The following is a 17587-nucleotide window of genomic DNA, read 5'->3' as shown; positions in this document are numbered from 1 at the left end:
CCCCCAGCCTCCCCCAGACCCCCCCTGCCCGCTGCTTCCATCTGCCCGGGACCAGCTCTGTGGTGCTCTGTGGACAGCAAGTTAGTTTCAGCCTGTCCATCCCCTGCTGCACTGCTTCTGCCTGGGTTTTCCTGCCTTTCAAGGCTGGAGTCCTGCACTGATCCACAAACGAGACACAAGACTACCTCTTGCCAGCCCCTTCTCTCTAAGTGAGACCAACTCCCACACAACAGCAGCCTGGGTGACGCTGTCTTTGGGACACTGTCTGTGAGACCATCGGGGTAAAGGCACCTACCAGCCTGTTTCCCTGAACTTGCGGCTGGGCCACACGGTCAGCATCCCAGCAGGTGTCACTCCCAAGCCCTCCTAAGTTAGAGCAATGTCCCGTGCCCACCCCTGTTCCACCTAGTTCTAGAAATGCTGGTGACTTTCATCTAAGAAGGAAAGGTAATTGGACTCATAAATATAGGAAAGGAAGACATAATAAAATTATTACTTTCTGCAGAGGACATGATTGCTTACCTAGAAAATCCAAAGAAATCAACCAGAAAATTACCAGGTGTAATAAATGAGTACATACCAATGGTGAGTTATGAGACAGATTTACAAAAATCAATTGCATTCTATATGCTAGTTACATGCAGTTAGAAAAAAAAATCGATGGAGAAAAAGTATTTCATTCTCAGTAGTAACAAGACACATTAAATATTAAACATTAATTTAGCCTAATTGTAAGGCATTTCTTTTCTTTTTTTTTTTTAATGTTTATTTATTTTTGAGACAGAGAGAGACAGAGCATGAATGGGGGAGGGTCAGAGAGAGGGAGACACAGAATCTGAGACAGGCTCCAGGCTCTGAGCTGTCAGCACAGAGCCCAACGCGGGGCTTGAACTCATGGAGTGTGAGATCGTGACCTGAGCTGAAGTCGGACGCTCAACTGACTGAGCCACCCAGGTGCCCCGACATTATTTTCAATGTTAATATTTTTCTCCTATTGGCAAAACTAAACATACATTAAAGATGGCTAATTTAATAAATTTAAGGCAATGCCAAATAAAGACCTTGAAAATATGTCATACACTTTAAAAATCCACAATGAAGGACATCAGAAAGCAGTTTTTAAAGGTAACGATGGTCAATGTCTCCATTTTAAGATATTATATGCTAACTAATCAAAATTTCATGCTGCTTTAAAAACAAAACAAAGATATCTCTGAGCATCAAAACATAAACATGATGGCGGGGCGCCTGGGTGGCTCAGTCGGTTAAGCATCCGACTTCGGCTCAGGTCATGATCTCACGGTTCGTGAGTTTAAGCCCCACATCCGGCTCTGTACTGACAGCCCAGAGTCTGGAGCCTGCTTCAGATTCTGTGTCTCCCTCTCTCTCTGCCCCTCCCCTGCTGGCTCTCTCTCTCTCTCTCTCTCTCTCTCTCTAAAAATAAACATTAAAAAAAATAAATAAACGTGGTGGTAACGGATTATAACACACTGGAAAGAAAAGAATCCATGAATCCATAGTGATACTCAGAAAAGGGGGTGAAGAAAAGATCTTCACTGAACAATGCTCTATCTCTAGAAGGAATGAAAGAATTGGAAAAAAGTCACCATTTTGCAACCAGCTTTGTAATTTATGCAGGCAAGGAGCATCAGCAGGTGCTAAAGCCATTGTGTGAAAAGCTGTTGGGGAACGAAATATTTACACTGTCTCAAAGCACCATCCCCCAGATTGCTTATTAATTATAAAGGGGAAAAGGTACATTATATTGAAGGGATCAGGCAGGCAGGGCCTTAACCAAGTAATTAAACTCAGCATCACCAATAAAGGGGCAAAATGATGTCCCTTATGTGATGCTCTGAGAGGTCCACACTCCTCTCTCCTTGACAAAAATGCAAGGAAACAATCAGACATATCTAGATTATGGGACAGCCTACAGGACAAGTGGCCTAAACTTGAAAGAAAATGCGAATGTTATGAAAGCCAAAAACAAAACAAAACAAAAGAAAAAACAGAGAGAGTTCTCATTTCAAGGAGATACAAGAGGCAGCATCTGCCAAACCAGATGCAATGTGTGATCCCTGACTGAATCCTGCATCAGAAGAGAAAGCAGTGAGGGAAGGAAAGTTTGAGAACAACCGGGGAACAACCGGGGAAAAGACTGAACCTTAGATGATGCTGTTGAATTACTATTAAGTCTTAGGTGTGGTGATGACTCTTGTTTAGATAGGAGACTGTCCTTGTTCTTTATACTCTAAAGTGTTTTGGGGGGAAACTGTCAAGACGTCATCACTTAAAGTGCTTCTGCAAAACAAAACAACACTAAAGGAGATAAATTATAGACAGATAAATTATAGATAGATAGAGTAAAAGAAAAAGCAGATGTGACAAAGGTGAACAGTTGGTGAATCTAGGAAGGGCATATCTGGGTGTTCATCGTATTCTTTAACTTTTCCTTTTGAACACAAAGGATGAGAAAAAAAAAACAGAAAAGGAAAAACTAATGGAATTCAGTTCTCATTTAAAAAGAAATTAAACATATTAATAGAACTGAATGTTGGACGAACTTTGTAATAAATTCCAAGTGGGTAAAAGCTAAACATTTTTATAAATTGGAGAGGGGTTTGGAAACAAAACAACTTATTCTTGCTAGAGATGGGAAGTAAGTTCCTAACATCTGTCGGGGAGGAAGAATTTCCTCTCTTCTTCAAGATCCTTCCAGCTGGACTAAGAATCAGACTAACAGGGGGCGCCTGGGTGGCTCACTCAGCTGGGCGTCCAACTTTGGCTCAGGTCATGATCTGGCAGCTCTTGAGTTCGAGCCCCACGTCGGGCTCTGTGCTGACAGCTCGGAGCCTGGAGCCTGCTTCGGATTCTGTGTCTCCCTCTCTGCCCCTTCCCTGCTCGCACTCTGTCTCTCAAAAATAAATACCCCCCCCCCCCAATTTAATTAACAGAAGAAAAATCAAATTTAATTTCGTACTTATGGGGAATCCACATAGACATGGAAATTCCAAAGATAGGCAAAATAAGGTATACACAGGAGAAGGCAGGAGGGGTCTGGGACTTCAGAGAGAAGGAATGAAATTCACAGGAAGATGAAAAAGAGTAATTGTTTGGTAAACAAATGTTTGGGCCCCTCAGAAACACTGGGGCATGAAGAACTCTGATCAAACAGGCTTGCCGGGTTCCGCCCTGTCTCCCATAGCCAGTTCACATCATAGTGTAGTTATCTATGGTGATAGATAGGGCAGGTCCTCCATCTAAATTCTTTTTAGGTCTTAGGTGTGAACTCAAAATAATCTTTTGAACTCAAAATAATCTTTTTTTGAACTCAAAATAATCTTCATGCCAAAGTAGCCCATCTTGGGGCAGCCTGCCCTTGGCCCCTACACTACTAAGAAAAGGATAATTATAATTAGAAATAAGGAAGATATGATATAATTGAAAAAAGAAATCTTCAAATGTAGGAAAATTTTCAAGTGATAGAATGTAATGAACAAATACAAAAAGGAAGGCAACAGAGCAAGATAAAAAGTGACAAATGCTTTTGAAAAAATATAAAGAACCAATTTAAAAAATAGAGATCAAGTTGGGGCGCCTGGGTGGCTCGGTCGGTTAAGCGTCCAACTTCGGCTCAGGTCATGATCTCACGGTCCGTGAGTTCGAGCCCCGCGTCGGGCTCTGTGCTGACAGCTCAGAGCCTGGAGCCTGCTTCGGATTCTGTGTCTCCCTCTCTCTCTCTCTCTACCCCTCCCTCACTCACACTTTGTCTGTCTCTCTCTCTCTCAAAAATAAACATTAAAAAGAAATTAAAAAAAAAAAAAAGATCAAGACATAAGTCCCTCTTGATTAGTGCTTGGAAGAGATGGATACAACACTTTATGCAGAAGGAAATACGAAGAATAAACAGCAACATGAGGGGCGCCTGGGTGGCTCAGTCGGTTAAGTGTCTGACTTTTGATTTCGGCTGAGGTCGTGAGCTCACGGGTTCGTGAGTTCCAGCCCTGTGTTGGACTCTGCGCTGACAGCGTGGAGCCTGCCTGGGATTCTCTCTCTCTGTCTCTCTCTCACTGTCTCTCTCTGCTCCTCCCTCACTCACACACTCTCAGAGAATAAATAAATCAACTTTAAAAAGAAGAAGAAAAGCAACATGGGGAAACCGCAAACTCGTTAGTGATCAAAAGTGAAAACGTAAACAAGTTGGGAATACTATTACATATTACACATCCACATCTCCCACACTGGCAGAAACAGATATAATGTTGCTGGGGATGTGGCGAAACAGGCACCCTCATGCCTCGGGCAAATCGTATCAGAGGCAGGGGAGGGCACAGACAGGGAGACACTGACAACCAGACCGTCGGATGGCCCCAGAAGCCCAAATGCCTCTGCCTGGATGAGGAGGCAGGCACCTGACTCCACCCACTAGTGTCTGGGACGTGGCAACAGGTGCCTCCCACTCAGGGTCAGGGTTCTGAGAAGCCCATAGCAGAGGCCAGTCCTCTGGCTGGCAACCGGGCGCTGGGCCGAGGACAGAGCCCAGGCAGCTGGGATGCTGGGGTCTGTCAGCATTACCGAGGAAGGCCAACCCAGTGTGGAGTGCAGGTGGACCACTTAGGGGGAAGGCCCAGGACTCCCCCCTCAAGCATCCCCCCCCCCCCCACACTCTCTTGGGGCATCATCATCGGGGAGAACTGTTTCCTTTAGGCTCCACCCTTCCCCCCCGCCAGCTCAGGGGCTGGGTCCTGCAGAGGCTGCCGGGACCCAGGAGTTGACCAGCCAGCCCAGGTACCTCTACAGGTGTGCCAGGCTCAGTAAACTGTGTGAGGCAGACAGAAGTCTGCGGAAACACTCATAGTGGCTGGTGGGAGGGCCAATCCTGGGACCTGGATTAAACAGAGAGGTGACGGGGCTCCATCTGGGACTCAGGGCCAGGACATAGCGTTAGGTGGAAAGGGGCCAAATGAGGCATATGCACTGGTCACAACCACATGTGGGTCACTGCCAAGGACACAATATGGATATTAGGGTATAAAAATGCAGTTTGGTGCTCGTTAGCTTTCTTGTCCTACAAAATTATTTAAATGCCTCTGGTCCTATAAAGTTGCTATAAATTGACAACAATATTTGGAACTTTTTTTCCTTTAAAATAAAAAGTGGCTGTCCTGGGAGGGATTCCTCATGAACCACGTGAGCCGTGCAGGTGTGTGCACATCCTCGAGCTGGGCTCAGGCCCCATCACCCAAGCCACCTAAGTGGGGGTCACAGGACACGCATGAGGTGGCGTTCTCTCCTGCTTATCGAGCACGGCTGTGAAGTCCAATGGATAGCCCGGAAGTCACCCTCTGACCCTGCACTTCTCTCCATCACCTCACCTACTTTCTTCCTGCCCCTGGACTGGGGGGGGCAGTGGCCTCCACGATGCCTCCCTTTCCTTCACCCCATGCTACTGCCAGACGGGTTTGTCTAAAACAACACAGAGCTATGTTATTGCTCTTCTTCAACCTTTTCAACATTTCATCCAGACACCTGCATGATAAAATCTACCCTTTCCTCTCCATCCGGCCTCCTCCTGCCTGTCAGCTCAGTCCCTGTCCCACATGCCACCTCTCCTGCCTGGCAGGTCTTTCCTCTGGCATAGCCATCCTTCCCTTCTGCCCTGGTTGACCCTGTTCAAGACTCACCCCGGTCACCCCTGGGAAGCTTCCCACCTCCGGGCAGAGTGAGTCTCCTGTCACACCAAGCACACCTGGACAAGTCCCCAGTGGCACCCTTCACACGGAGGGCAGCCATGATTTCCATCTTAGAACACTCCCGACACCCCCCCCCCCCCCACAGGAGTGAGCTGCTCAGGGAAGGAAGTCTATCCTAACCACCTGTATGCCCTCTGGCCCCAAACGTGACATAGAGCAGGTGCTCAAAAAGATCCCTAAAAGAATGAAAACAGACAGCCCACCCAGAAAACCGAGACTGAGTGGTAACACTGATATTAATATGAATGACACTTAACCTAATATTATCTCTGCCATACAGGTGAGACTGAGACACCGAGAGGTTAGGTAACTTCGAGTCCCCCAGCTAAAAGGTGGCAGTCACCTTCTCAGACCCTGTGTGCCTGATGCCAGTGCCCTGAGAGAATGTTACAGCCGGCCTGGCCTGAACTGGGATGCTGGGGGAGGTGGAGGCACGGGGAGCAAGAGAAGGTCAAGGCTGGGGCGCCTGGGAGGCTCAGTTCGTTGAGCGTCTGACTTCGGCTCAGGTCATGATCTCGCGGTTCGTGAGTTCAAGCCCCGCATCGGGGCTCTGTGCTGACAGCTCAGAGCCTGGAGCCTGCTTTGGATTCTGTGTCTCCCTCTCTCTGACCCTCCCCCGTTCGTGCTCTGTCTCTGTCTCAAAAATAAATACATGTTAAAAAAAAAAAAAAAAAAAGGTCAAGGCTGCCTGGGGCCAGACGGCCTTCATGGCTGGGAAGGGCCCCCAGCGTGGGCCAAGAAGATGAAGGAGCCTGGAGAATGGGGGCAGGGTGCTGGCGGGGTGTCCCATTTGCAAGTCAGGCCCCCACCCCTGCCCTACGTGCCTGGGGATGATGGAGGATGGAGGAGGGGCACCTGGCAGGAAAACCACGCGAAGCAGTGGAGATGCGTCATCCGCGGGACGTTGCCGGTGGCCTCTCTCCGCCCTAAAACTCGGTCCCCGCTGCCACCTGCCCTTCCGTTGCAGCGAGGCCAGCCTGGCCTGCAGGGCCCATCCAGGGCTCCTGGCAGTGCCCTCGTCGTCCTGCAGATTACAACCTACTTCTAATTATGGCTCCAGTCAGGCGCTGCTCCACACACTGAACCCGGGCCACCCCAGATTTAGAAACGCCAGATGAAGCCTCGGATTTGAGGTTCCTCCGACGTCAAGTTTCTGAAACTCAGATCTGATCATTCTCTTCCCTCTCCTGACCCTGGGAGAACCTGGAAGGGACCCCAACTGCCCCAGCTCCTCCATTTCCTGTGGGACCCTGGACAATTCACTTCACCTCTCCGGTTCACAGGGTTGTTTCCAGGATGAACCAGAACGAGAACTATGATGGCAGGCAGCACTAATCATTTCTTCACCCCCCCCTCCCCCCCTCCCCCCCGCCCCCCGTCCACAGAAAGTCACTAGTGGCTGCGGGAGAAGGTGTGGCCATTGCACAAGGGAGGCCTACGCCTGGAAAAGTACCAGGCAGAGGAAAGCGGACAGAGGTGCGCTCTCAGGACTGAGAGCAGCAGGGATGCCAACAAGGCAGGTGAATGATGATGCCGAGAGGTGCCATGTTGGGTCTTGACGTATCGTCTCCAGCTCTCAGCACTCACACTCCCACAAATAGGGGTTGTGGCCCCCATTTCACAGATAAGGAAACAGGTCCATCCATCATAATAAGCACCTTTGAAATAATGTAGGCTTTCCCTTCTTAGAGTCAGGCCTCGGCCCTCACCAGACCCAAGGCCAATGTGGGAAGTGCGAAATGAAAACCAGCTAACTCCAAAGAGGGGAGGCCCGGGCTGCTGTGCACCCACGACTCATCTGAGCCAGCCAGCCAGCCAGTCTCAGCTCCTCAGCCCTCTGGAAGGTCACCATCTGGCCCCTGCTCCAGCCCTCACCCTCCCTGCCCTTGCTGTGCCCTCTCCACACACAGTCACGTATCACTCCCTAAAAATGCCAGTCCCCAGCCCTGGATCTGTGCTTAGGCCTCAGGCCTTGTAGTTACTCAGAAATGCTGGTCGCATGGTGGATGGAGAGGCAGGGGAGGCGGAAGGGTGGGTGAACAGATGGATGGACAAATGGGTGGATGTGCAATGAACAGATGAGTAGATGGGTCGATGGCGAGGCAGACGTTTGGATGGATGGATGAGCAGAGAGGTGGCTGGCTGACTAAGCGGATGTTTAAGTAGGATGTGCTGTCCAACGGGCAGGTAGGTGGCTGGCTGGATGGGGAGAGGGAAGGATGAGCAAAATTTGGAGCCCCAGGAGACAGACCTTAGCTCACTGTGTGAAAGAGAACTCGGCCAGAGCCTTGTCAGAGCAGAACGGGCTTGCCTAGGGAGGCAGTGAGCCCCCATCTCCTGGCAGAGCTGTGCTAGAATGACACAGGCATTGAATGGGCCTCTAACTCCCCTGGTGGTTTTTGTTTTGGTGTAAATCAGTCTCTGATTTACCTGTCGACCCGGTCCAGGTATGTGTTGGTCTTAGATTGGGATCTCCCTCAGGACAGTGGCCACCATAGGCCCATGCGCAATCGATACCTGCTTTTGCAGGAAGCTGGCAATATTCTCTGAGTTTTGTGCCACAGCAAATGAGACTCGAGGTCTTAGATCCCAAGGGAACTTAGAGGTCCTCAAAGCTCTAGTTTGGGCTATGGCTACCAGGAGGCTTACTCTCCTCTTGCATCACTGGTATACAAATGTGTAGAGTCTGAGCTGCTTTGTTCTCCCTGTCTCTAAGAGCATGCAACTATGAACACGGGATCCCTCAGCAGTGACCCCAGGGGTGATATGTTGGTGGCCCTAAGCTCTGGGAGGGGCGCCTCCAAGGATCAGAAGATGCTGGGGGTGGGGGAAACAGCATAGAACAGAGGGGTTCAAAGAACCCCAAGTCTAACTGGGGGTGGTTCCAGTCGAGGTGCCCTGGAGAGGGCGAGCAGTCATATCAACCGCACGTTCCAGCAGTTAACTATGGCCCTGGCCAGTTCTTACTCTGTGCAGGGAGGAGGCAAGATGGGCCGGGCAGATGAGCAGTCAGCGACCCAGAAAGAAGACAGCGAGGCGAGCGTCTTAAGGCATCTTCTGGTGGGGATGTGAGATGCCCCGAGCCAGCCTGGCTGAGTCCCTGGGCCCCCACACCTGCGCCTGGCCTTTAAAGTGGGCCGAATCCCACTTTAATCAGGTTCTCTGTTTTTCCCTCATATAAACTCCTGTGTTGTGGGCAGTCAGACCGAAGGGCTGAGGAAGAAGAGGGAGGAGGTCAAGGGCCTGCCAGTAAGAGCCAGGCTGAGGCACATTCCTTGGACTTGTGCACCTGCTGGCATACATCTCCGCGTGGATGCCAGGCACATCTCAGGTTTCACAGGCTAACGTGGACCTCCTGACTCCTTGCCCAATCCGCCTCCAGCCTCAGTCTTCCCCATCCAGCAAATTCTCCAAATTCTCTCCTTGTCTCTCACACCCTCCTTCCAGTGGGCTCGACTGTCCAAATCCAGCCACGTCTCCGTTACCGCTGCCCTGCTCTGTGCCTCCAGCATCTCTCCCCTGGATGAGGTGACCGCCCGCCTGTGGGTGCCCTGCTTCCCCCTGCCCATCTCCCTTTATTCCTCTTGCCTCACAGGCCACTTGCCGTGTCTCTAACCCCCAGGCCTCTCCTGCCGCTGCCTGGGTCAGCCACCCTCAGATATCTGCCAGGTGCAGGCAGTCCCCCACTTCATTCCAGCCTCTACCTACATGTCCTCCTAGAACACAAGTCACTCAAAGGGCAAGAATCTCCTTTTGGTTTTGTTTCAGTACTTTGTTTCTTCCTAGTACCTACCACTACCTGTTAGTAATTTTTATTCCTTTGCCTGTGTCTTTCCCAGCTCCAGGCCACTCCGGTTTGCCAGTGCCTGGAAGGGTTTTGGCATATCGTAGGCATGCGAGATGTAAACGGGGAAAAAAATTTTTTTTTTAATCCTGGAAACATATATTAAGACAACTCCCACATGCAAAAGGTATTTCCATTAAGACTACTCTATAAAAATTTCAGGGCCTTCACCCAATTGTGTGTGTGCGTGTGAGAAGAGAGCAGTTAGGGCAGGCATGACATTCACTGTTTCCAGGTCAGCAGGCGTTCCCTCCCCCATCCCTCCCTGTTCTGGTTTGCCCAGTTCTAACTGTCATTCCCAGCCAGCTGTCAGCCTCCCCTTCAGCGCTGGTGGGACTGCTCAGGGCCTGGGGAAGAACAGGGGCCACTGCAGCAGGGGACAGAGGAGCCCCCTTACACACTTACTCTGGGATCGGGCAGGAACCCCCCCCCCCCCCCCCACCAGGCCTGTACAAATGGACCCGTGAACGAGGGCGTTCCAGCCCACACCAAGTGGCACGGGGTGGGGCTGGTGGGTGGGTCACCAGCCCCAAATCTGCGCTGCCCTCCAAGGCAGGGATGACCGACCCCGACGGCGGTGGAGCCAGCCGGCCCATGGAAGGAGGAGTGCTTTCTCAGCCTTCCACCACACACCCACCAGGTTTCTGGGATCCCCCTCCCGGCCCACCAGCCTGGGGAGGCACACGGGGAATCATCGGCCACAGGCAGAGCGTTGCTTCCTCTGCCCTGCCTCCACCACCACCTTCTCATCTCTCCTTCCTTGCCTATTTGGTTCTCTTCCCGGAGCTGCAGAAAGTGCCCAGGCCTCAGAGTTGGGGCCATTTCTAAACACCACTCTGCCTGCCCTGGCTGGTAACCCTGAGGCCTACAGCATCCACCTTCAGAGGGTGAAGGCCCAGCAGCCAAGGACAGCTCAGATCCTCTGTCCACTGAAACTACTCTGAGGGCACGTCTTGCTGTTTGCAAGGCCTGATTCTGTTCCCCCATTCAGATCTCAACGTGGAGGCACCGACCACACCTGCCCACCACCAAGTCCTCCACTACCTAGAGCTTTCTTCTTCTCTAGAACCCGGTATGTTGGGAGCTATACCCAGAGATGTTCACCACATGCATTCAGGCCACGTCAAGAATGTCTGACAAGATGGACCAGTCCCTGTGGGCTTTCTTCACACGGCCCTCCTCCCGGCACAGCCAAACTGTGATCCAGGCCCGTCGGAGAGGCCGGAGGGTGCTGCATGCCTGCCAGGGCCTGCCCCTCCCCGCCCCACCCCCACAGCTGGGGACCTTGTGCTCACCCCCTACGCCTGAGGGACCACAGCTTCCAGGGTGTGCCCAGCGGGGGCAGAAGCGCAGGAAAGAGCAGGTCTCGGGCCCACTCCTGCTCTGCTCCCCTCTCATGGCCCACGGGCACCCCCACCTTTCCTTCGAGGCTCGGAGGACTTGGGCCCTCCTGTTTTGTCAGCTGTGTCATCTGTAGGGTGTCCCCAATCGGGCAGGGCACCTAGAGGGGCCCATTTGCCAACAGAGCTTTGAGTTGCATCATCCAGGAGTGACTTTTGGGGGTTTGCAGGCCTTCTGGGCCCCTGCCAGTTCTGCCCCCACCCTTACCCAAGTCTGGGCCCTCTTCCTCTCTGACAGTGTGTCACAGTCTCCTGCTGGATCCGGCCTGTGTTCTCAAGCACACATCCCATCTTGCTGCCTGGCTCTTCCCACTGTCTACGGAGGATGGCTGAGCCTTTCCTGATCTGGTTCCTCTCCTGCTATCGCTTCCCCACCTCCCAAGATCTAGCCACAGATGTGGGGAACACGGATGCTTCTTCCCCAGCAGCCAATCCCCTCTCCTGGGCAGACCCCAGCTGTAGTTCACGGTCCCCTGTCCCTGGCAGCCCACAAATCTGAGGTGGACCCCACCCCAGCGCCGGCCCCTGAGTCATCTTGTCCTGTCCCAGCACCCCAAGCCCTTTGCCAGCTCAGGCAGCGTCGGCATCTCCCTCACGGCAGTCGTGAGTGCAGAGGGGACGTGGGGACTGAGGGAACCCAGCTGGGACCTTTATTTCATCTCCTGCCCAATGTGAAGAAGGAGGCATCATGCCCCAATTCTTCTGGCCATATCTGGGGCAAACGCAAAGACGGGGGAAATTACAAACTAGTCCTGGTTAGCTACAGCTGAGCTACCTCCCCCAAATAATTCACAACACCCTTTCGGATGTGGGAGTGGCCCCCCCATTCCCAGCAGGAAGGACAGGCCCACTGTGCAGAGGAGACAGTGCCGTATTAACAGATGGCAGAGAGGCCACTCAACCGCTTTTGTCTTGTCTTATGTAGCAAGAAGGATGGTCTTCAAACTGAAAAAAGGAGAGGATGTGCAACAGGGAATATGGCCCATCTCTCGCTGCTTTTAAGGTCTTCTGTCCTCAGACTGCTGATAGGATGCAAGGCCGACTGGCAGATCTGAGCTGGACAAGGAGGATAGGCTGAGAGCACCACACGCTGGTCCCAGACCTTGACCTCAGCCCCAGGGAACTCCAGAACAGCCTCTCAAAGGTGCTTGCAAGTGTTCAGAAAGTAATCGTAGTAACAACAGCAACAGCGGTCCTGATAGAGGGCCTACTCTGTGCAGATCCCAGACTAAGCCGCTTCCCATATATTAGCTGGTTCAACCTCCACGATAACCCAATGGAATGGGGACTACAATCACCCCCATTTTATGGATGAGTAAACAGAGGCTTAGAAAGGTTAGAGGAAAAAAAGCAAGACATGAGAAGTCAATATGGTTTCAGACCACGCTCCTATGTACTTGTCTGCCTGCTCCCACGTATCAGGGACTTTCAGAGTTGGGACAGTGGAATTTCCCCCCATCTTTGTAGTCCTTAAAAGCTCAATCTTTGTGTTTCCGTTACAGGCACTTATGTTTTTATCAAATTTTCTTGTCTTCTCTTTTCTGCTCTGATTCCTAAGCCAATAAATCAGGGGGGATGTCAGAGGCCAACCTAATTTACACATAATACCATTACTAACTCCTGTGCATACTTTATTCAGACTTCCTAGTTTTTACCTAATGTCCTGTTCTTGTTCCGTGATCCCATCTGCCTTACATGTAGTTGTCGTGTCTGCTTAGGCTCTGCTGGGCTGTGACAATTTCTCAGACTTCCCTCGGTTTTGATGACCTTGGCAAATTGAAAGAATACTAAGCAGGTGTTCTGCAGAATATCCTTCAGTTGGGGTTTGTCTGATATTTTACTCACGACTAGACCGGGGTTTGGGGAGGAAGACCGTAGAGGTAAAGAGCCTCTTATCACATCACATCAAGGGTACACATTGTCTACATGACTTATCACTATTGATGTTGATCGTGTGGCTGAGACAGTGCTAGTCAGGCTTCTCTGCTGAAAAGTTACACCTTTAGAAGGCAGCCACTACGCACATCTGACACTTCTTTCAAGAGGTGGGGAGTTAGGCTCTGCCTGCTTGGTGGGGAATCATCTACATAAATTATTTGAATTTCTTCTGTATAGGAAATTTTCCTAGTATTTATTTATTCACTCATCCAATCATTTATATTAGCATGGCCTCATGGGTATTTTATTTTCTTCTTTGCAACCCAGTATATTTTGATCAGTTCATAGGATTCTGGAATCCCTGGTATTCTGGAGGGAGTTGGTAAAACGCAGGTAACCAGCTCTGAGTTCACTGAACGCCACAGCTAGTGAACCACAGCTATCTACCCTACAGCGCTAGTGGGTTGGGAGATCAAGGTTTCCACTTGAGTTTTGAACAAACGAAATAGAAACCGTCCAAGCACATAGAATTTCGAAGGCATCCCTAACTGTGGAGAAATGACTTTCCTCCATTGTAATGTGTAGCGAGGACTACGCAGAATGTACGTCTGTGGGTCTCGGTCAAGGATAGTGTGAGTAGAACCGCCCCTACCAGGCCCTGTCCGTGGTCCTGCCCTGTGTTTCCAATCAGCCTGTGGATTCGGATAGAAGCACTGCTTCTCTACCCTGCAGGTAGCATAGCATGTGAGAGTGACAGAGGCAGGATTTTAAATTCTCTCCACTGTCTATTACAATGGGATGAAATGAACGAGATGAAAGTTAATAGGAAAAAGGGCCAAATAACAGGTTTTGATTCAAGAAATTACTGACACAGACCAGAGGCCTGATCTCTTCAACAAGCCAGGATTATTAAAATTTTGTTTTAAAAAAGGAATTGCACTAGAGTAGAGAGACCTAAGGGTCACAACATTGATACACTGCACAGTCGTAGAGAGGAAACTGGTTTAAACAAAACAGCAAAAATGGACATTTTGGGGCCAAACAGAGAAATGTGAACAAGGTCTGCATATTAAGTGAGATGAAAATTTACTGAAGCAGAAAGTGCTGATCATTTACCGGGAAAAAAAATCAGGTTAAAAAACAGTATGCACAGCATGATCTCATTTTATGGGGGAAATCTACATATAAGCATAGAAACAGTTCTGGAAGGATGTAACCAAGGTGTCACAGTGGAGCTGCCTGGGAGATGGGAACATAATACCCACATTTCTAATTTCCTACAGTGCATACAAACTGCTTCTCTAGTATGATTATGCTGTAAAAAGAAAGAAATCACTGACCCTTCTCCAGGACTGAGGGGAATCCTGGTTTGGCAGAGGTTTCTAAGAAAGATCCCTGGGGGTCTGGATGGCCAGAAACGTAATATAAACGGAAAGTGTGGTGCACCATGCACAAGGCAGCCTCCTGGGTGTGTGTCAGGTGTTGGGGTTGGAGCAGTCCTGGGGGGTCTCCTGACCCAGGTCCTCTGCATTATTACTAGGAAAACTGAGTCACACAAATTAGTTGATGGCAGCTCCAGGGCCATAAGCCAGAGATTTAGCCCCTACCAGGTCATATGGAAATGGCTGGGGCTTCAGGAACAGAGGGTATTCGACCTGGAGAAGTGAAGACGGGAAGGAGTGGATGGGAAGGAGCTAAGGGGGCAGGAGTGTTCTTTTCAAATATTTAAAGGCTGCCACACACAAGAGAGACCCATGTGAGTCCCTGTGCAGAACTGAGATGACTACGTGACAAGCAGGTTTGGCTCTAAGAGTGCAGGAAGGAGAAGGGGTTCCAACAACAGCAGCTGTCCGGCTCAGGGATAAGGTGGTGATGCTTGCTGGGGGCTCAGGGGGCCTCCTGCACAGATTGCTGGGAGAACCGCTTTGCTATTCTGGAACTCCGGGTTCCAGCAGAGCCAGGCAGGTGCTTCCCCCTGTAGCCTGTGTCCTGGGAGGAGTGCTGGGGCTCTCCCCATGCTAAGGGGCTGCTCGGCTGGCCTCGGAGGCAGCCACTGGTGAGGGCGAGGGGCCTGGCTGGCCTTTGGGGAAGAAGATCCTGATGGCTGCAGGAAATGTGGACTCTAACAAGAAGCACAGCGGCGAGCTTCCTGGGATGGGGCAGCTGACTCCTCCAACTTGATAACCTGCCTCATCCTCTTCCACCTATTGCTCCCAGGTCCTGGCCATGCCCAGGTGCCATGGAGAGATGGGTATCTATCATCTCCCCCTTGCCAGGTGGCAGAGAGGCACGGGTCCAACCTAACCAAGTCCTGGCTTCTCCCATGTTATGGAATGCTAGGCACGAGGTGCCCCAGGAACAGAATGCCCATCTGATGCCCCCAGTGCCCACGCTCCCCACGCAGAGCCTGAGGCCTTAGGTGGCCTGGGAAACTCAGGGCTTCTGTCCCCAGGAGAAAACCCCTGTCAGAGTGGGCAGTAACTCGAGAATGAGGATGCTCCCCGTCAGGTGGGTGCCCTGCCCTCCCTCCCGGACCCAAGTCACCAGTCCTTGTGCCCATGGCACGAGAGGACACTGGTCGAGGGAGCATTTATCGCTATTCCTCTGGCTACCCCACTGGCAACACCCACCCACTGATTCTTGCCCTAACAACCAACAGAACTCCTGCTTTCCTCAAATAGACGCGGGCCTATCACAGGGGACACTGCAAGCTTGGCTCTGGCTGGCCTGCCGCAGCTAACACAGCCAGCTGCCAGCCAGGCCTGCCCATCGGAGCCCGAAAGAGGGGTCACCAGGTGTCATGCTCCTCCTGGGTGCGAGGCCCGGTGGGTGCAGTCCGGCTGCAGCGCGCTCCCAGTGGGCCCGTCCACCCACTGGCTGGACCCAACGGGGCGCACGCCCCACCCCCCGCCGCCCCCCACCGCGTCCTGGAATTCCGTTCCCACAGACCCGGGCCGGCTCTGTCTCCGCAGGGGCAGGGAGGGCGGGGGTCCCGAAGCCGGGTTCTTGACAGCGCCTTCCCCCAAGTGGGTTTTCACACCGGCCAAAGGGACCCGCACTGCGGGGGAGGGAAGGTGGGCAGAGAAGCCACCCTGGGCGTGCCGCGTGCCGCTCGCCGCCGCGGGTGCTGTCGGGGGGGGGGGGGGAAGCGGGGGTCCGACCGGGCAGGGGGAGGGGGAGGTGCCGGGAGGTAGGGGGCCCGCTCGGGCGGTGGGGGTGGGGGAAGGGGCTGGCGCCGGCGGGGCCCCTCCCGGGCAGGTGGAGGGCAGGGCCGCCGGCGGGGGCCCGGGGACGCGGCGCCCTTACCTCCTCGCCCTGGCCGAAGCGCAGCCCCAGCGCCGCGACGCGCTCCACGCGCAGGAAGCCGTCGGGGTCGCGGCCGCACACCTCGAACACCTCGCGCAGGCGGCGCACGGAGCGCAGCAGAGCCGCGGGGGCGCCCGCCCAGCCCGCGCCGCCCGCCATCCGGCCGGCCCCGCGGCTAGCCCGAGCCCCGCGCCGCCCGCCGCGGCCGCCGCAGCCCGTCCCGCGCCGCCGCCGCCGCCATCGCCGCCGCGCGCCCTCCGGGCCGCCCGCCCGCCCGCGCGCCTCTGCGACGCGCAGCCTCCGCCCGGCGGCGGCCGAGCCGTGTCAGCGGCGGCGCCGCAGCCCCGCGCTCCGGGCGGGCGGGGAGGGGCGGCGGCGGCGCGGAGGCTGCAGACAAAAGGAGCCGCGCTCCTGCGGGGCGGGCCGCCCCCCGCCCCCCGCCCCGCCGACTCGGTTTCCCTCTGCTCCCCCCTCCTCCCCGAAAACCGGAGGGGGGCGCGCGGCCGGTGCCCGGAAACTCCCAGCTGCCCGAAGGCCCCGCCCCCCTGGGAGAAGGCAGACGAGAGGCCCGGGTCCACCGCCTCGCCTCCGCGCTCGCGGCCCCCACCCCGCCGCCCGCCCGTCCCCGCTGCCGGCGCCCCGGGGGCGTCCCCGGCAGGACCCGGCGCTCTGCAGGTTCTAGGTGTTTTCCTCCGTTCGTGTCCGATTGTTCATTCATTCGGAAGCTGAGAGCCAGAGAGGTTGAACTATTTACCCTGGGCCACACAGCTTGTGAGAGGAAGGGCTAACATTTATATCCAGTCCAGATCTGGATGGACCTAGACTCCCTACTCCTAACCTCTGGAACGGTTTCCAGGCTTTGGACCACACGGTCCTCCCCAGCAGCATTTGTGGGGCCGGATGCCTGCTGGGGGAAGGACGGGGAGAGGAAGAGCAGGGAACAGAGCTCCAGCCCCAATAGGCATCCAGCGACAGGGGAGGGAGAGAGAGAGGACGGGGCCCCGGCAGGAGGAAGGAGAAGCAAGCAACTAGGTTTGCCTGTTGCGGACACAAAACACCTTAGGGAGGTTCCCTCCCTTCCCCTGGGTTTGCACCCTCACCCCTCTCTGGCAGGCCCTGGGTGCCTGAGCCCTGCCCAAGCTCAGAGGCCAGGACAGAATCTGAGAGGTGGCCTCCAGGCCTCCAGGCCTGGACCTTAGCCTCCTGCCAGGAGTGCTCAGCCGAGCCTCCACCCGGGCTCCCCCTGATGACTCTACCTAGCCCCCCCCCCCCCAAAGGTCTGGCCTGCCGCCTCTCCTCCATCTACCTTGTTGTTCAGCGTGCCAGGCCCCTGTGGCACCATTTGCCCCCAACCTGTCCCAAATACAGGCCTTGGCTGAGTGCATTCCCACTTACGCTTTCTCGCT

At 53.5% G+C, this 17587-nt stretch overlaps 1 protein-coding gene across 1 annotated transcript in view; it reads right to left on the bottom strand.

Moving 5' to 3' along the window:
* Nucleotides 1–16671, bottom strand: part of RAB11FIP4 (RAB11 family interacting protein 4) — a 124244-nt gene extending 107573 nt beyond the window's left edge. Inside the window, exon 1 of the mRNA XM_060646724.3 lies at nt 16182–16671. Within this exon, the coding sequence (XP_060502707.1) occupies nt 16182–16340 (159 nt within the window). The 5' untranslated portion in view covers nt 16341–16671. The remainder of the gene's footprint in view (nt 1–16181) is intronic.
* Between the last annotated feature and the right edge of the window lie 916 nt (nt 16672–17587).

Source organism: Panthera onca, chromosome E1 (assembly GCF_046562875.1).
Source record: "Panthera onca isolate mPanOnc1 chromosome E1, mPanOnc1 haplotype 2, whole genome shotgun sequence".
Lineage (NCBI taxonomy): Eukaryota > Metazoa > Chordata > Mammalia > Carnivora > Felidae > Panthera > Panthera onca.
This window is presented reverse-complemented; position numbering and strand designations above follow the sequence as displayed.